Source organism: Bison bison, unplaced genomic scaffold, assembly GCF_000754665.1.
Source record: "Bison bison bison isolate TAMUID 2011002044 unplaced genomic scaffold, Bison_UMD1.0 scf7180017864168, whole genome shotgun sequence".
Classification (NCBI taxonomy): Eukaryota; Metazoa; Chordata; class Mammalia; order Artiodactyla; family Bovidae; genus Bison; species Bison bison.
In genome coordinates, this window is record NW_011494740.1 from 2,012,384 (window position 1) to 2,033,178 (window position 20,795).

The following is a 20,795-nucleotide window of genomic DNA, read 5'->3' on the forward strand; positions in this document are numbered from 1 at the left end:
GATGGCAAGGTAGTGGTTATGATACTAGATGAAAAAGAACTTTTATCCTTTTCTTCCCAGCCTTTTAAGAGAATAATTTTTATTCTTCAGACATAGTAAATAAACTGCACTAGCAATTGCTAATTAGAGCAGGTTTTATTAGCAGCATATTACATAATTTATGCCATATTTTAATTTTTATTCAATATTAAAGCATAAAATGTGAGTAATCATTTAAAAATTTGCTATTTGTATGTGATAGTATAGAAAATAGCTGTGTAGAATGTGTTATTTTTTTAATTAGGCTATCATTTTGTGTGAACTCAAACATGGGTTTTGTTTGTAGCCTTTTTATAGCTTTTAGCCTAGAAATTTGATATAATAAGTTAAATCATATGACTCAAAGATGTTATATAATTATTTTACCTTTTATCTGGTCTGTTGAGAATAGTTTTAGGAGGGAAGCTTGATTTTATTTTTTTTCTTCATAAAGTTTTAAAAATTCCTCTTCACACAGGATAATCACCATCTGTTTGGCAGTACTTTGTTGGGAATTAAGGACGACGATGCAGATCTGAGTCAGGCTCTTTGCCTGGCCATCTCAGTGTCAGAGATCCTTCAAGCAAATCAGCTTCAAGGGGTAAATTAAAAAACCCCACTGTTTGTTAGAGGATGATCCCCTTTAAATGCAGGGAATGAATGTCTCCTCCATGTTTGTTGATTATCGCAAAATTAATTTACTATAAGAATGTAGTTGTTTTGCTTTTTCTGAATGATTAATGTGTTACATCTCCTGTGCATATGCTCATTTTTAAGCTGCCAGCTTGTGTGTTATTTTATTTGTCAAACAACTAATTATTTTTGACACTAGTTTTTGTAAATTGCAAAATCTTATTTTAAATTTTAACAGGGCTACTGAATGTTATATAAAGTACTTGAAAGGGTGAATTTACTATTTCATAGTTAAATTCTAGATACTTACACAGATAATTTGGAGAAGGCAATGGCAACCCACTCCAGTGTCTTACCTGGAGAATCCCAGGGACGAGGGAGCCTGGTCGGCTGCTATCTATGGGGTCTCACAGAGTCGGACACGACTGAAGCAGCACAGCAGCAGCATGCAGATAATTGAATTACATGGTTTAATGCCAAAAGGCATTTACAAAGGATAATTGAGGATATACCATAATTTTTTCTCTTTTGTATTTATGAAAATCTGATGAGCCAGTTTTTTCAGTATAAGTTCTTTATTATTAATAGTGCAGCAGTTAATTACGTGTGTATATTTGAAAGGTGGGATGTATTTCAAAGATGCAGAGAAGAGGAAAGAACATGGGAAGATAGGCCTTTCACAGTAGATACTTTTAAAACAAGCATTTTGTGTGGTTTTCTCATTAGAACCATTATTAAAAAAATAGCTTGTAATCCAGTTTAAAGAGACCCATGTGTACTCCAGTTCAGATTGGCATTGGAGAACTGCTGTCATCCCAGAAGACATTTATTTAATCCTTATGTGAATTACATTGTTGATAAGTTTGTGGGCTTATTTTCAGAAATAGAAATTGTATCTACATCTGTGTTTATATCATGTATAGTGTTTTTGAAAGTGTTTAACATGATGCACATTAAGTTACTAAATTCAAATTAGTTTTATAGCCCAAACTAACATTCTTCCTGCTATATATTTTAAGACTTTTTGTCAAGGACAGTATATACAAATTGTTTTAACTACTGTTTAAAATGAGTACAACTCTTTAAGATCTTGAGGATATTTTCTTGAGTCTGTACTGTATGGGACTTCCTAACTGTACGTGAGATCCATTTTTTAATCCATTTGTTCCCCCCTTTTTGGTTGTTAATATTATATTGTGTAAAATGTGCTCCTCCTGGCAAATTTTATTATGTCAAATGTTTCCCTTTTAGGAAGGAGTCCGGTTCTTTGTGGTGGATTGCCGTCCTGCAGAACAGTATAATGCCGGGCATTTATCGACTGCTTTCCATTTAGATTCAGATCTGGTTAGTATAAATGTGATTTAAACTTTTAAAAAATATGGAGAAAATGGATTTTTTTCTTTAATCCATGAATAAATATACATGTACCAGATTTGGGGATGTTTTTCTTTCTGCTTAAAGAGGGAGTCTCTGCCTTTATACAAGTGTAGCTCTCAGGTTTCCTTTTAACCACGGACACCCCCTTGGCGTCATAAAGGGTAGATGAGAGCACTGTTATGTATGGTTTACTGTTGCTTACCATTGTTATGTCAGTAAATTCTAAACTTCTTACTGTGAGCTGCCTCATACAGCACTCGGCATAGTGCCTTGCATTTAGTAAGTACTCTGTGAATATTAGCTCTTATTATGATTGGGTAGTTAGTCTAAAAGTTTTTACTGTAAGCCTCCTTTTCATGAGTACTTGTGCATATAATAAAGTAATATGTGATAAGGGTAGTCTCTGGCATATAGGGCCTCAGTTGTTAAAATTACTGTCCTAGGATCACTTGAATTGAAACAATAGATGAAGTAATTATTGTTAGAGATGCTTAGAGCATTTGGTAAGACTGGGACTGGCATTATTTAAGCCCTTCTGGGGTTTTTAGAGCCTCAGGAATGGAGAAGACAGTAAGAGGAGTAACTTTGTCCCTAACTTATCTGAAAAAGTTGATGCTAAGGTTGAAAGGGCATGTGGAAAGGTCTCAGTGGCGTCAGGAGGAAGTTCATGGAAAATGGAGGTAAAACAACCCAGAGAGTTTGAGGTGCTATAGGTGAAGAAGGCGATTCTAGCGTGTTTGCATCCTGAATGTAGACTGTGTGCCTTTCTCATCCTTCATTCGTCTTCAGTTCAGTAGCTCAGTCGTGTCTGACTCTTTGTGACCCCATGGACTGCAGCACGCCAGGCCTTCCTGTCCATCACCAACTCCCGGAATTCACTCAGACTCACGTCCATCGAGTTGGTGATGCCATCCAGCCATCTCATCCTCTGTCATCCCCTTCTCCTCCTGCCCCCAATCCCACCCAGCATCAGAGTCTTTTAAGAGTCAACTCTTTGCATGAGGTGGCCAAAGTATTAGAGTTTCAGCTTTAGCATCATTCCTTCCAAAGAACATCCAGGATTGATCTCCTTTAGAATGGACTGATTGGATCTCCTTGCAGTCCAAGGGACTCTCAAGAGTCTTCTCCAACACCACAGTTCAAAAGCATCAATTCTTTGGTGCTCAGCTTTCTTCATAGTCCAACTCTCACATCCATACATGACCACTGGAAAAACCATAGCCTTGACTAGACGGACCTTTGTTGGCAAAGTAATGTCTCTGCTTTTGAATATGCTATCTAGATTGGTCATAACTTTCCTTCCAAGGAGTAAGCTTCTTTTAATTTCATGGCTGTAGTCACTATCTACAGTGATTTTGGAACCCCCAAAAATAAAGTCAGCCACTGTTTCCACTGTTTCCCCATCTATTTCCCATGAAGTGATGGGACTAGATGCCATGGTCTTAGTTTTCTGAATGTTGAGCTTTAAGCCAACTTTTTCACTCTCCTCTTTCATCAAGAGGCTTTTTAGTTCCTCTTCACTTTCTGCCATAAGGCTGGTGTCATCTACATATCTGAGGTTATTGATACTTCTCCCAGCAGTCTTGATTCCAACTTGTGCTTCTTCCAGCCCAGCGTTTCTCATGATGTACTCTGCATATAAGTTAAATAAGCAGGGTGACTATATACAGCCTTGATGTACTCTTCCCAATTTGGAACCAGTCTGTTGTTCCATGTCCAGTTCTAACTGTTGCTTCCTGACCTGCATATAGGTTTCTCAAGAGGCAGGTCAGGTGGTCTAGTATTCCCATCTCTTGAAGAATTTTCCAGTTTATTGTGATCCACACAGTCAAAGGCTTTGGCATAGTCAATAAAGCAGAAATAGATGTTTTTCTGGAACTCTCTTGCCTTTTCGCAGATCCAGTGGATGTTGGCAATTTGATCTCTGGTTCCTCTGCCTTTTCTAAAACCAGCTTGAACATCTGGAAGCTCACGGTTCATGTATTGCTGAAGCCTGGCTTGGAGAATTTTGAGCATTACTTTACTAGCGTGTGAGATGAATGCAATTGTGCGGTAACTTTGAGCATTCTTTGGCATTGCCTTTCTTTGGGATTGGAATGAAAACTGACCTTTTCCAGTCCTGTGGCCACTGCTGAGTTTTCCTAATTTGCTGGCATATTGAGTGCAGCACTTTCACAGCATCATCTTTCAGGAGTTGAAATAGCTCAACTGGAATTCCATCACCTCCACTAATTTTGTTCGTAGTGATGCTTTCTAAGGCCCACTTGACTTCACATTCCAGGATGTCTGGCTCTAGTTGAGTGATCACACCATCGTGATTATCTTGGTCATGAAGAGCTTTTTTGTACAGTTCTTCTGTATATTCTTGCTACCTCTTAATATCTTCTGCTTCTGTTAGGTCCATACCATTTCTGTCCTTTATCGAGCCCATCTTTGCATGAAATTCATCTTGGAGGATCTAAATGTGTTGTTGTTTAGTCGCTAAGTCATGTCCGACTCTTTTGTGACCCCATGGACTATAGCCTGCCAGGCTTAACCATCCCTGGGATTTCCCAGGCAAGAATGCTGGAGCCGGTTGCCATTTCCTTCTCCAGGGAATCTTCCCTACCCAGAAATCAAACCCATGTCTCCTGCTTGGCAGACAGGCTTTTTACCTCTGAGCCACCTGGGAAGCCCTGGAGGACCTAGATGGTCCATCTTTTATGCTTATTATTCAAGTCATTTGTGACTAACTTTGAATATTCTTAAAAAGCTCAAAGAGTATCTCCAGAGTTAACAATTACTGTCAGCTTGTTTAATCATCCAGACCTTTAACATACATTTACATATTTCTTATTCACTTTTTTTTGTCTATTTGATTTTTCACTTAACAGTTTCTTGGGACATCTTTTCATTTTAGTACATTCCTTTTAATGGTGTATAGTGATCCATGGTATAGATATACCACAATTTATCACCTGATTTATGTACATTTAGAATGTTTTCATTTTTCTTGTAATAAAACAATGCTGTAGTTAACATGTAGTTAATGTAGTTAACATTTATGGACTTGTGCAAATATTTCTGTAAAATACACTCCTAAAAGTAAAATTGTTGGGGTAAGAGTTATAGCATATAGGCTATAGAATGTGGGCATATAGAATGTGGGTATATAGAATTGTTACTAGAGTCTGCCATATTGCCCTTTAAAAAGGCTGTATCAACTTATACTTTACAACTGTGAGAATGATTGTTTTATACCATAAGCATTATTAGACGTCACTAATTTTCTATTTTACAAGAATCATGAGTGGAAAGCAGTGGTCATTACTAGTGATACTGCACATATGTTTTTGAGTGTGCTGTTAATTTGTATTTTTTTTTTTTACAAAGTGCTTTTCTGTGGTTTGTCCATTTTTCTTTTGAATTTTCACTGTGCTTTTTATTAAAACAGTTTTAACAAATTTTTGTATTTATTGGCATGCTTATTTTCTTGAGGGTAAGAAATGAATTTTTTCATCGTCATATCTCTAGTACCTAGAATAAGTACTGATAAATGCTTCCATTATTTCTAACTGTCTTCTAAGAAATAACATGGTTTGCCATGTAAGTGGAGACTAAAAAATATAGCTTGTTTCAATGAATTTTTTGTCATGGACCCTTCCACTCATTGTTAAACTTTTCTTGTCATGATACCCTGAAGACACTGAAATTTAGACAACAAACAGCAAAAACATTTTTTATCTTGGTATTTTCTTTGCATAATTTAATCTTTCCATGAATTGTCAACTTTTGTTTTCTGATGTATTATAGGTACATTTAATATACATTTCTTTTATCCCAGGGATTTTATTTATAAGAGCCTTTATTTTAGGAATTCCCTGGCTATTCAGTGGTTAAGACTTAAGAGCTTTCACTGCAGAGGGCTTGGGTTCAATCTCTGGTCAGAAAACTAAGATCCCACAAGCTGTGTAGCGCAGCCAAAAAAAAAAGAGCCTTTTTTTTTTTTTTTTAATTTCATGGTGGAAGTATAAAATTGTTCTCTCCCCAGCCTGCCGGGAAAATATTTCAAGTTTTGCAGATGTATAAAAAACACAGGCTTGCCATATTAAATTTTTTTAATTGTCCAGATGCTCCAAAATCCATCCGAGTTTGCACAGTCTGTAAAATCTCTGCTGGAAGCACAGAAGCAGTCCATTGAGTCTGGCTCCATCGCTGGTGGGGAGCACCTCTGCTTCATGGGCAGTGGCAGAGAGGAAGAAGACATGTATATGAACATGGTCCTTGCACACTTTTTACAGGTATGCTGACAGATTACTTCAGTTTTTCTTTGGTTTTTGCTGTCACCTTTAAGAAATTCTCCTAGGCAATTTTGTGCTGTTGTCTACCTTGTTAAATTTCTTTTTTTTTTTAAACACTTTATTGGTTTGTGTCTTGCCAAGAAGTCGTCTCCTTAATTTTTTTCGCACATGCTTTTATGGTTTATTTTTTATGTTTAAATCTTCTGGACCATCTAGAATTATTTTTCTGTAAGAAATGAGGTAGGAATAAAAAAAAAAAAAATTTCCCTGAATAGCTAACCAGTTATGCTATCAATTTGAAGTACCACCTCTTCAATAGACTAAATTCTTCAATGCATCAGGGTCCATTTCTGGATTATTCTTTTGTTTGTTCTCTGTGCCTATTCATGCCTTAATACTTTTTACAGTTGCTATATAATTCCTTTTAATATCTTTACTTTGAAATCGAATAAATATACATGTATATGTCTATGACACTTAACCACCTTTCCCTTTTGAGTTCCAGTGTTGTCTTTAACACACTAATTTGTATCACTGATTTCATGCACCCTGTCCATCTACCTTTTCTACAAAGCCTCACTCACTGACAGCTCTTTCTTTATAAAAATAGTTGTTTATTAGTTATTCCTTGGAGTTTATATATTAAAGTCCTCATTTTGTGTGACCCTGAACTATGAAATCAGGAAGAGAGGAGACATAGGCCACTCAATTTGTATCCACTTCAATGGGACTCTGGTTTGAGAAAATTAGTCAAAAGGACAATCCTTGAAACACAAAATCAGAAAGGGAACAAAGTATTTGGGAGAGGGATTATACAGTAATTTTATGCTTTACTGGAGTAAAGATATTTTATTACTTTAAACAGAATAACAGAAATAGGGACTCAAATTCATTTTACTTATAAATTTAATTGAGCTATTCTAAAAATGCTCTGAAACAAGCTATATATTACAAAGGATGTCAGATGGCAAGAATTTGGAATATTGTGGACTTGTTTTAATAATTTGAGTTCTTGATATGGATTTAGAAATCCGTCTCCCTCCCCAATTTTTAACGTGGAAATTTCAAACAAATTCAAAAGTAGGGAGAATTGAACTGTAAATTCTTTGTAAAGATATAATCACATTATAACTACTATACTTGATTATAAAAAATCTAATGAGTATTCAAGTTTCCTAATTTTCTCAAGATCTAAAACAAGACATTGCACTTGGTTAATATCTTTTAAGTCTCTTTTTATAGGCTCTGTTTCCAGTTTTTTTTCCTTGCATCTGTTTATTTGGAAAAACCCACAATCTGGATTTTGCTGGTTGCATTCACATAGTGGTGTTTATCAGGTTCTATCTCTGGTATTTCCCGTAAGCTGGTGGTTAGACCTAGAGTCTTGTTAGATGACTTTGGAGGGTGGGGGAGCAGGAAGTCTTGGATAGTGTGTACTTCCTCAGGCAGTAAATACTGCCCAGATACCTTTCTTGTGTCTTTATCATTACTTGGATTCATTAATTTTTAATAGTTTGTAAAATGTTGACATTCTGTCATTTGTTCATAATTAGCTGTGTTACTTGCTTTTGTATTTCCTTTTTAATAAAGAACCCAAAATATTTTTGAAAGCTTTTTTCATTACATTGGAAAATACAGTGTAACTGATTTTGGTTTGACTTCTTGCACCGTTGGGACTGTAGTACAGTCTCATTAGTAGCCACAAAGTTGTCCACTTGTTCCTGTGCAAGCCCCAGATCTTACAGTATACAAGATAAATGTATGCACGTCTCTGTGCCAAAGTCTAAATGTAAAAAAAATCCAGAAATTTAATATATAACCTTTTATTACATTTGTCAATGCTTATAGAACTATAAGATATTTTAATTGAATTGCATTTTGAAGTAATTTAAATTTTATTTTCCACTTTAGAAAAACAAAGAATACGTGAGCATTGCCAGTGGAGGATTTATGGGTAAGATTTTAATTTATTAATTCCTTTGACCCTACTTTTCAGAGGAAATTATATGATCACTGGAGCTGATTTGGAGTGACCAAATTAGTTATTGGGTACACTTTCTTTTCAGTCATCACTGTTTTCAGAAAAGGCAAGGCCAGCAGGACAGATAGATAAAGACAAATACAATAGGCAGTTGCAATGAGAAAATATTTAGAAGACTGTTAAAATGGATGTCTTTAACTTGTGCTGTGCTTAGTTGCTCAGTTGTGTCCAACTCTTTGCGACCCCATGGTCTGTAGCCCACCAGGCTCCTCTGTCCATGGGATTCTCCAGGCAAGAATACTGGAGTGGGTTGCCATGCCCTTCTCCAGGGGATCTTCCCAAGCCAGGGATCCAACCCCAGTCGCCTTCATTGCAGGCAGATTCTTTACTGTCTGAGCCACCCATCTTTACAAAAACATTTTTTACAAATTCAAGCTAATTGTATATTTACAAATACAAGCCCCAATTAGCTTGAATTTGTAAAAAATGTTTTTGTAAAGATGGGTGAAAAACTGCCCACATGATTTGTTTTTATGAAGAAGGAGGGGTAGATAAGACTGGGAGACAAGAGTAGGAGGGTTTATTTTTCACTGTAAACTCTTCTTACTATTTGCTTTTTTGTTTTGTTCTCATTTTTTAATTACTTGAAAGTATTAGCTGATGAAAAACGTTGACTGAATGGCATAAGAAATAAGCTGATGTTTTCAACTGCAGATAATCTGGTAATTCAGGAAAGAAAAATGACAGAGTTGCTACAGCAAATATTTGAGAATTTATAAAGGAGTAGGTCAGGATGGTAAGATTCTAAATAGAGACTGTCTTTTTTTTTTTTTTTTTTTAAACAAATTCTGTTACTTAAGGGTACAGACTTGCAACTAGTAGGTAAATAAGTCCTGGAGTACTTAATGCATAATATAGTGAATGTGGACAACAATATTGTATTATAATCACCAAACTTGGGCAAAGAATCTAGATCTTAATTATTTGCTCCACAAAAAAAGAAATGGTAACTGTGTGACATGATAGAGGTGCCCCTGTTGCTACAGTATATAAATGTATCAGATCAACTTTTTGTATACCTTTAACTTACACAGTATTGCATGTCAAATGTATTTAAATTAAAAGAAAGCCTTTCATTAGTAAAAGAGATATACAAACATTGAATCTGTAATTACTAGGAAAATTAATAGTAAAATCAAATTAATATTTGTTGGAGGCAGTAGAATCCTGAGTTTGAATCATAAAGAGTCTTATCAGGCTTAAGTTCTGACTTAATATGATCTTATGTTATAAATTAGAAGTTTCGATAGGTTAGGGTTTATTTCAACTTGGTCTTTGTTGATATTAGCAAGAATTTTTATCTCCTATCATGGATATAATTTGTATCATGGCCTGATAACTAACTACCCTTGAGGCTCATACCCAGAGTGATATAAAAAAAGGGCTTCTTTTAATGAGTACTGGTGTTAAGCAAGTATTGGCCTAAGTCCTAGTGTTATTTATTGGAAGTTCTGACAGCATAACACAAAACTTGGTTATTGTTCTCAAAAGTGTCTGAAAAGCATTATTTTATATAGCACAGATAGGCTAGGTTTTAGGAAAATTTTTTTAAACCATGAATTATTTCTTTTCCAAGAATAATCTCTCTTTCCACAGCAGTTAATGCCTAAGACTGCTTCTTTATTACTGGAAGGATTAACTGATGTCTCTTTATGGTAAACAAAAGCCATGATAGGTTTTCCATTAATCCTTTATATCATCAAAATGTTGCTAAAATTATTTATTAATACTTGAAAGGTTGCCTTCCAAAGAGGAAGACATCAAATCTGTGTATATGGTTACTGTCACCCTTAGGGTCAATTAAGAAAAGTTATATGTGTGTAGAGAGAGGGCTTTAGAAGAAAGAGGAGGGAAAGGAAAACTTTCTGTAGCCTGGCATCTTTTATTCTTTACAAAGGTGCTGTGAAAGAAATACCTGTGATTATGCCCTTGGATCTTTTTCATTCAGCTTCTGTTGTTCAGTTGCTAAGTCATGTCTGACATGTTTATCAGACTTCTAAGGGGGGTTGATATATCAGGATTTTTTTTTCCTTCTTCCTCTTTATCTTTAAGCACTGCAGCAGCACCTGGCAGACATCAATGTGGATGGACCAGAAAACGGATATGGCCATTGGATTGCTAGCACCTCAGGCTCAAGGAGCAGCATCAATTCTTCTGTGGATGTAAGTATGTATGTAGAATATGTCACCAGATTTGGATGAATGCTCAGAAATGATGATTAACATCTAAATACTCACCATAAAAGAAATGGAGTCAAAATATTTCAAACAAGTACAATGAGGACGCATATTGTTGTGAGGTTAATGAAATCACAGGAGCCGACCTGCATAGTTAAACTAGTCAGGAGTTCTGGCGGTCTCCTTGCTGAATTCAGACTTCTCCCTCCCCAGCTGCAACTTGGTATCACTTAGTGACAATTTTCTACTTCTGTTTAAATATCAACGGAGATAATTCTGACTCCTGTGATTAACTTGGACTTTAAAGTGAGTTGATTCTCAGGACTCTCCCAATTAGTTTGTCCCAGGAGAATAGTGAGGGTAAATCCATTCTGTTCTTCTTTGGAAATATTTGGGCAATAAGTCTTTTATGTGTTTTCTGTACTTTGTATCATCTGCATTCAGTTCAGTCGCTCAGTCGTGTCTGACTCTTTGTGACCCCATGGACTGCAGTACACCAGGCTTCCCTGTCCATCACCAACTCCCGGAGTTCACTCAAACCCATGTCCATCGAGTCGGTGATGCCATCCAGCCATCTCATCCTCTGTCATCCCCTTCTCCTCCTGCCCCCAATCCCTCCCAGCATCAGGTCTTTTCAAATGAGTCAGCTCTTCATATCAGGTGGCAGTAGTTATTGGAGTTTCAGCTTCAACATCAGTCCTTCCAATGAACACCCAGGACTGATCTCCTTTAGGATGGACTGGTTGGATCTCCTTGCAGTCCAAGGGACTCGCAAGAGTCTTCTCCAGCACCACAGTTCAAAAGCATCAATTCTTTGGCGCTCAGCTTTCTTTACATTCCAACTCTTCCATCCATACATGACTACTGGAAAAACCATAGCCTTGACTAGACAGACCTTCGTTGGCAAAGTAATGTCTCTGCTTTTGAATATGCTGTCTAGGTTGGTCATAACTTTCCTTCCAAGGAGTAAGCATCTTTTAATTTCATGGCTGCAGTCACCATCTGCAGTGATTCTGGAGCCCCGTAAAATAAAGTCAGCCACTGTTTCCACTGTTTCCCCATCTATTTCCCATGAAGTGATGGGACTGGATGCCATGATCTTCATTTTATGAATGTTGAGCTTTAAGCCAGCTTTTTCACTCTCCTCTTTCACTTTCATCAAAAATTCTTCACTTTCTGCCATAAGGGTGGTGTCATCTGCATATTTGAGGTTATTGATATTTCTCCCAGTAATCTTGATTCCAGCTTGTGCTTCATCCAGTCCAGCGTTTCTCATGATGTACTCTGCATATACGTTAAATAAGCAGGGTGACAATAAACAGCCTTGACATAACAATATACAGCCTTGACATATTTCTTTTCCTATTTGGAACCAGTCTGATGTTCCATGTCCAGTTCTAACTGTTGCTTCCTGACCTGCATGCAGATTTCTCAAGAGGCAGGTCAGGTGGTCTATTATTCCCATCTCTTGAAATTTTCTACAGTTTGTTGTGATCCGCACAGTCAAAGGCTTTGGCATAGTCAATAAAGTAGAAATAGATGTTTTTCTGGAACTCTCTTGCTTTTTCCATGATCCAGCGGATGTTGGCAATTTGATCTCTGGTTCCTCCAACTTGAACATCTGGAAGTTCATGGTTCACATATTGCTGAAGCCTGGCTCTGTCATTAAATTGTTTTCTTCACAAGTAATGATCCTTATCTACCTGATGATCATTCTTTAAATCAGAAATAGAAGGAAAATTCCAGTATAGTCCTGAGCTTACCAATCAGACTTACCTGGGTACTCAGGTTTTATCTCCAGAACTTATTTTCTTCATGATCTCCAGCAAGATCATTTCCACTCTGGTTTCTCCATCTGTGCAAATAGGGGTGATAATACCAGAACTTTCTTCATAATAATGACATGAGAATTAAATGTACAAGTGAACGTAAAGTGTAGTACCTGTCACTTGCATACTATATAGTGTCACTTACATACTTTATACTTCACTGGTGGCTCAGATAAACTTTGTAACTCATTAGATGATGAATTGAGGCTTATCTTCAGTCTTGTAAGTCAAAGCAAATTATTGTCAAATCGTGCAGATAAAGCTGCTCTGAGAATTAGAGAAGAATTTTCAGCATGATCTTTTAGATATTTAGGAGCTCACCATTTATTTAATAAATATTTGCTGTTTTCGTTTTTAATATCTAAATACTATGGATATATTATAATTTGTTTTGTTAGTCCCTTATTATTGAATATTTACATTGCTTCCAGTCTTTTTCTGTTGTGCACACTACTATTAATTTTTGTACTAATGTTTGCATATGACATTATTTTGTCCTAGAAATGAAATAACTTGATCAAAAGATTACATGTCAGAATCCTTAGAATTCTGCATTATTATCAAATTGCCCTCTAAAAAACATCATTCTAATTTATATTCCCACCCACAGCATTGGATAGTCTCTCTATTGAAGTTTTTATCTTCAGATTTGAAAAGCAATGAGTGAGGCTATTAAAGAAACTCTTAAAGATGTGTTATCTTCTAAAGTACCAAAGAATTCCATGGTCAGTATAATTTGGTTTTGAAGTTGGATATGGAAATGGAAACATGATTTTTATGTTATTTAGTTAATGCCTTACTTGTTTTAAAAATAAAAGTAACATATTTTAGTTAATGACTTACTTGTTTTAAAAGTAAAAATAATACATTTTTATTAATGACTTGTTTTAAAAATAAAAATAATACATTTCATTACAGCATCATATGTAAATATTAAAAATACAAAGAAAGCAAAATTAATTGTTACCTAACCATGGATAACAGCTGTTCATATTTTGAAATATTTTCTTCACATCTTTTATAATGCTTTTTTTTAGTATTATATTTTAAAAGTAGTGCTCAGAGTGTACAAATAGGTTTATTTTCTGCTTTTTCACTGAACGTTTGAGCATTTTCTAATATTTTTAAATGCTTGTTTTTTAAACTTTTTAAAAAATAGTTTAGTGACTAAATCCTAGGGCATTTTCTGATTATTTCCTTCCCATAAATCCTGAAGAGGAATTAATGGGCAGAAGATAGGCAAATTTTTAAACTTGTGACATCTGCAACCAACTTGCCTGTAGGGCAGAGAGGTCCAAGGCCTCTTAGAAACCCACTGTGCAGCACAGCAGGAGGTGAGTGGCGGGAGGTGAATGAGCAAAGCAGCTTCCTCTGCCACTCCCTAATGCCTGAACTATTCCCCAGCCCCCATCTGTGGAAAAACTGTCTTCCACGAAGCTGGTTCCTAGTGCCACAAGGACTGGGAACCGCTGCAGTAGGATGTAAAGGAACAGTTATATACAATCTAAGAATTATACTCAAATCTGTTACACTAGGTGCATAAAGATGACTTTTCTTGAGAAATAAAGACCTAAGTAATAATGTCTTAAACAGCAAAAATTTACAAAGAATAAATGTTTCAAAATTTAGCTATATGAATGATACTGTGATTGTAATTTTACTTATTTTTATAGAGTTATCTGAGTTAAGAGGTCAATAATTTCATTTCTTACTGAATAAAAGGTAGTTTCAGGTTGCACACATTTATGTGTGTAGTACATATCCTCAGTTTTCATTTCTACCTTCCGTTCCTAAAATGGTTTCACCCAGTGTGTCAGTCTACTCGGGTTGCCTTAACAAAACACAACCGATTAGGTGACTTAAACAACATAAATTTATTTCCTCATTGTCCTGGAGGCTAGAGGTCTGGGATCAAAGGGGTGACATGTTTAATTTCTCCAGAAGCACCTGTCTTCAGCTTGCAGATGACATGGCCTTTTTTCTGGGCTGGTAAGTCCCCGATGTCTCCCCTTTATCCTGTAAGGACATCTGTCATTTTGGATCGGGCCTACCTATTACATGACCTCATTTAACCTTAATTTACTCTTTAAAGGCCCTGTCTCCACCTACAGTCATTTTCTGAGGTATACTGGGTAATTAGGACTTTAAAATATGATTTTGTGGTAGGAGGTGCACCCAGTTCAGTGCATAACATCGAGACAACCTTCAGCAGTAGTGTGTCTTGCTAGTTATTTGGAGAGCAGTTAATTCATCAGTAAATTCTTTTTTTTCCCCCCTAGGGTGAATCTTCTAATGGTTCAAATGATAGAGGAATGAAATCATTAGTTAATAAAATGACTGTTGCTTTGAAGACAAAATCTGTTAATGTCAGGGAAAAAGTTATCAGCTTTATTGAGAATACATCAACTCCTGTGGACCGGTGAGTTACTTATACAGTATGAATTTGTGATGAGTAATTCAAGCTGAAGAAAAGTATCTTACAGTAAATGTTAGTTGAATAGAATGTGCTTTAAAAAAAGATTGTAAATTATATTTTTTTATTAGATGATTCCAGTTTTCATTATCATCACAGAGATGTTCTTTATTGCTGTAAAGGTTGACTATGAAGATTACTCTCTTCTTCCACTGCCCGGAATAGGTGGCAAATAATAATTCTGCCCCTTCAAGCCATTCATTAGAAAAAAATATTCCAGCACTATTATGTATAATCCCACCTGTCACGTGGTTGGAATCATCTGTTAAGTGCAGTAATGTCATAGCAGTAATCTCTTTCTTGGCTTCAGGAATTTAAAACCTAGAAAATTGAGTCATACTAAATAAAGCAGAACCCCGTTTTCTTAAGTTTAAGAATTCAGATCTTCATAGAATTTTGTTCACGGCATGTGTGACCTCACTTCTCCCATGAATTACAAATGAAGTAACCAGCTAACAAATGATAAGGAAGTTTAAGAATGTCTATTATATTGTTTCTCACTGGGACTGTGAGTGCACAATATGTTTTCTTTTTCTCCACGTTAGTTTCACTGATCTTTCTTGTTCTTAGAGTTCAAAGCGAACCTAATAATTCCAGTGTGAAATTCGTTTCTAAGCAGGCCTCATCTTGGAAATGTATTATAGTATTTAATTTCATGTCTTACTTGCAGTGTACTAGGAGAGTTGAAGTATTTGACTTTAAGAACTGAATATAAGGAATGTACTATTTTTCATTTTATTAAATAAAGTACATATGCATACAGAGGTATATATATTTTTCGTTTAGTAAATAACAAGATGTAGGTTATTTTCATTAATCCAAAAAACTATACTTTGTCTAAAATGGGCAACTGATAAATAATGTTAAAAGTTTTTTTATCAAGGCTGAAAGTTTTTTTTGCTCATTAAAATTGTGTCTGCTTTCAAAAGCTTTATTTTTAAAAATACTTTTAATTAATGCATTCTCAATTAGGGTACTATTATTGCTACATTTTGTAGCCTGAACACTTAAAATTTTATTTTAAAATGAACTGGTGATAATACTAAGTTGAAAAGACTATTCTCTTTGTTAAATAATCACTTGAAACTGGCTTTTCTTCATTTTCCTTTGTACTTGGGATCATCAAAACATTTTCTTTTTAATATACACAATTAGAAAAACTGATTATATTTTTGTTTTAAAGCTGTTGTGTTTTTAATAATCATATTGTTCTGTCCTCTGCCTCAATTTGCTGTAGAATGTCTTTCAATCTTCCTTGGCCAGACAGAACATGTACCGAGCGGTAAGCCAACGAGTAGCACAGCTTTACTGGACCATCCTTTTCCTTTGGCATGCATCACGCTGTCTCTAAGCCTGTTGCTGTCTTGGCTCAGATTTCATGCAGCTGTCTCAAATGCTGAACTCTTCTCATTCTGCTTTTAGGAGTGTGTGATGCTGTTATGCTTTCCTTTTGGTTTTTTTGCTTGATCATTTAAATTTTTTTCCTTGCCTCTCCTTTTATATCTCCTGTTCCTCAGATGAAAATCACATACATTCAAACACAATTTTATAAAACAAATTTCATGTTTTTATTCTAAGACAGAGGAAGATGAAACAAAGAAAATACGTAGTCTCAGAGTTGGGAGGCTGTTAGCTTTGGAGATCATTTACTCTGTCTCATGCCCTAACAGTGGAGAAAATTGTAGCACCTGAAAAAAAGCATAGTTTGCGGTTCCAATTTTTTGTTATTTCATGTACACTATGTCATTTGATAATATTGCTAGAATTTTCTTAATAAGGTGTATGTGTTTAAGTTAGAGAGACAACATTATATAAATCAGTTCCAAAGAACTCCAGTTCTAGGGTTCTGCCTTTGCTTTTCCTTGAAAGAAATTAGGCCACAGTGGACATGTTAATATATAATCCATCTCTTCTCTTATCCCAGTAAAATTGGGGTGTTTATTAAATTCCATAGGTTTAAAGTTTAGAAATCTACTGGATCTTCAATTAGGATAAACAATAGAACCTTATATATATGGCTTTACATTTTTATATGCACGACTTTTCTACAATTTTAATTTGAATATCAATTATAGCAATACCTATGAACATTTAAAAAGAAGTTCTAGTCATACTTTGAAAAGTAAGTTAAGCTCTGGAATAATGAGGTTGACTTTTTTGGCAGATCATTTCAGTGTTTTCAGTGAATTAGAAGTAGCATTTTTAGCAGTAGTTTACTTTCAACTTACATATAAGAGATTTTATTTACTGTGACTGCTCCTGTATGATGCCAGTTACAGAGCTTCTATTAGAATTTTATAATTTTAAAGGGGATGGCTTCTTTTAAAATTATAATCTACTTGTGAATCATGTTTCTGTTTTCTCTTGTTACAGGACCATCGAATTACTCTGATTTTTTTTTTAACTTCCAAATTTTATCCCAAATAATTTTTAAAAAATTAAAAATTATCTTTTCTGGTCCCTAGAGATTATATCCATTTTGAAAATAGAATTTAATGAAAAGTTAGAATAAATGTGGTTTGTTTTTGAGCCCAGTAAGTAAAGTTAAAATCTATTCAGACTATTTTGTAGATTTTGTTTCTGCAAAAAAGCATAGATAGACTGCTTTTTAAAGAGTCCAGATATTGAGTTTCAGTTTTTGATAGTCTTTTAAGAACTTTGTTAGTTATCTTTAGCCATCTTGTTTATAAAAACTGCATTGTATTATACATTTTGCTCAATAATGTATAGCTTGGTATCTTTTTTTTGGATGTCACTTTATTCATACAAACATTCTGGTACAAGCATTTACTGTAAACATTATCTTCGTTACTTTCTATATTATAGAAGTTTAATTATGCTTTAATATCAGGAGAGAACCAATAACACAATCTCATACAATTTTATAATCTAGATGACACAAATGTATTGTTACATAAAGCTGTGTTTGTCTTTGCCTTTTGTTAGAGAGCTGAATCTGAGTGCATAGATTTATTTTAATTATTTCTTTCATATTTTTGTCTTTAATGAGTAAAATTTGCTAATTTATAGGATAACTTTACATTAGATATGTTTTAGCATAAAAATCAAATGATTTTATGATTTTAACTTAAACTGTAAGCAGTGTATTGGTTAATTTACAATTCTGTCATACACTCAACTCTTGTTGGTTTTCTGTTAAGGAATATTGTTTTGGGAGAAGTAAAGATTTAAGCTTATTTTAACCAAATTAGGTCATTATTTTTATTGATGCTATGTATTAAGAAATTATTTAAAATATAGATTTGATCTCTGTTTTTTTGGAAAAACTGAATTCTAAGACAACTTAATTGAACTCTATCTTAACATGACAAGGGAAAAAGCAAGTCACAATTTTCCTTCATCATAGATTATCTTAGCTGAACTTTATCCTACAAATAGTACTCTTTCTCCAGAAACATGTAAAATTTTATCTAAATATTTTAATTGTATTTCTTGGTTTATTGGCGATTACCTGAAAAGTAACAAGGTATTGATTTTTATATAAAAAAGAGAACTTCCTACAGAACTAATTAAGTTTGAGTTTACATGTTGTTTGTTTCTGCCACTTGAGAATGAAGTGGTTTATTCTCACTTGAGAATTTTCATGGTTTATTTATGTAAAAGAAGTAGCATCTTAGTTTCTATTGAGACAGAAGTAACAGAAATTACAAAAAATGGGAGGAAAAGCCTTAAGACATCTGTACCCAAATGAGAAGCCCTTAGGTTTAGAGAAGCCCATGAATCTGTACCCATGAGAAGCCCATGAATATTTGGTTTCATAAACTGTTGTGTCTAAGAAACATGTATGTAGCACTTGCTGTATGCCAGACATTATTTCAAGAGCTTTACCAGATATTAACTGATTTAATTTTCACAGTAGCCAGGAAGAGTAGATATTGTCATTACCGTTTTACAGCTGAGGACACAGAGCTCAGAGGTTAAGGAATGTCCCAGTGCATTGGTTTATGTGAACATTAAAATTGTTTAAACCATAATTTTTACAGATTTGAAAGCATTCTGCACACCAAGCCCTTGTGCCTCTTTTGCTAACATGATTTCCTTATCTTGTTTCAATTTCCTTAACATAGCTGGCCTGAAACTGGGTGGTACATGGTGAGGTAGGGGGTGGACAAAGAACATTTGTATTTTAATATTCAGATGATACTTGGGGAAAATCTTTAGAAACTTAAGTGATGATTTCCCTCTTACAATTCTCTGAATTATAGGCATGTGAGCAGCAGTGACAGAGTGGGTAAGCCTTATCGTGGTGTGAAGCCTGTTTTCAGCATCGGGGATGAGGAAGAATACGACACAGGTGTGGTACTACACTTCTCTGTATACAGACTGCTTTCCTCAGGCATCAGGAGTGATTGTAGAGATCGTTCTGGGACCAGCAAGACACAGTGAGATTCTGTAGAGGAGATTGGAGAGTCTGTGGTTTTTCTGTTAAGAGTTTGGTTTTAGATGCCTTAAATTATGCAGTAGAAATGCTGAGTAGGCAATAATTACAGGAGTCTAGTTGAGGAGAGATGTCTAAGCCGGTGATAATCTGGGAATTATCAGGGTATAAATAGTATTTAAATCCATGGGATTGGACGTAAATCCCCTTGATTCAGCCATGTAGGGGATTAAGAGTTGTGGGACTCAAGTTCAGGAAATCTCAAAATTGAGACCTCTGAAAAGAGCCTTTTGAAACTGGAGGCAATATCCTAAAGGGCCACAAGATGGGGATATTGTGCCAGGGAAATTCGTGATTGTCTTTATGTTTTAAAAAATTACTGTTTTTGTTCATAATCCCACTGCTCAGATTACCCTAAGTGATCATAATTAGTATTAATGTGTGTTGAGTTAGAAAAAATATATAAATATATATACTATATATTAAATATATGTTGTATATAAAAGTACAAAACAAGAAGAATACTCCCAAATCTCATCTTGCTTTTTTCACTTAGTAATACATATTGTGTATTTTCCACCTCAGCCCACAGCTGACTTCCTGTTATACAAATGCACCATAATTAAATCAGTCTTCTCCCAGTTGACCCTGGTAGTTTTCCAGTTCTTTTTACTATTGCAAATAGCAGTGGCTATCTTTGTGTGTGTGTGTGTGTGTACATGAATGAATATTCACATATATCTAGGTGAACTTTTGCAAGTGTATCTAGAGGGTAAATAATTCCCAGTAAGATTGCCAGATTAGAGGGACTCACATTTGACAGTTTAATGTATATTACAGTCACCTTCCTGAAAACTGCATTGAAGGGAAAATAATTTTCTATATGTAATTTTTTTGAAGCAAATACAGAATTTTTATTTTTCTTCTATATAATATTTTTATATCCCTGTATAAAAACTCTAAAAGTACATTTTCTCTTTTATAGTATAACAAAATAATCAGTACATTGTACTTTATTTCTTTATAGCTTTTCCCCAACACCTTCTCTAGCTATTCTTACCTTCTGTTTCATAAACTTCTGTATGCTATTTGTAATTGTTTCCCTTTCTCCTTTTTGCTCTGTCTCTTCTGTCATTTTCCTGTTACCTATCAGTCTGTCTTTCCCTAAATATTTGTTATTCCATTAACAAAAGAAGGAAATGGATGAAGAAATGTTGGTGTATTTTCACATATCATGTTTTTATATCTATACATATGTATTTACACTCTGGAAAATTACACAGAAATGAAAATAAGAAAACTGGAGCTATGATTGTCAACATGGGTAAAATTTATAATGTTGGGAATAGGGTAGCAGTTGGAGAAGAATACAGTTGAGCAGTCTATTATTTATGTTAACTTAGAATGCAAAACAGTATATTATTTAATAATATTCTTGTTTGATTAAAAGTAAAGATGTGACACCAAATTCAGATAGTCACTGTTTCTTGGTGGAAAAGAAATGGGGATGTGATTGGGCAGAAATCCATGAGGGCTTAATTTTTATTTAAGCCAGAAGTGAATAGATA

At 34.8% G+C, this 20,795-nt stretch overlaps 1 protein-coding gene across 2 annotated transcripts in view; it reads left to right on the plus strand.

The window, feature by feature from the left end:
• TBC1D23 (TBC1 domain family, member 23) overlaps window positions 1–20,795 on the plus strand; it is a 57,811-nt gene that overhangs the window by 31,911 nt on the left and 5,105 nt on the right. Inside the window, exons 9-16 of one of the 2 annotated variants that reach the window (XM_010841947.1) lie at window positions 497–619; window positions 1,903–1,995; window positions 6,138–6,308; window positions 8,220–8,262; window positions 10,402–10,511; window positions 14,635–14,774; window positions 16,066–16,110; window positions 19,055–19,143. In XM_010841947.1, the coding sequence (XP_010840249.1) occupies window positions 497–619; window positions 1,903–1,995; window positions 6,138–6,308; window positions 8,220–8,262; window positions 10,402–10,511; window positions 14,635–14,774; window positions 16,066–16,110; window positions 19,055–19,143 (814 nt within the window). The remainder of the gene's footprint in view (window positions 1–496; window positions 620–1,902; window positions 1,996–6,137; window positions 6,309–8,219; window positions 8,263–10,401; window positions 10,512–14,634; window positions 14,775–16,065; window positions 16,111–19,054; window positions 19,144–20,795) is intronic. The other variant, XM_010841948.1, reaches the window with a different exon arrangement.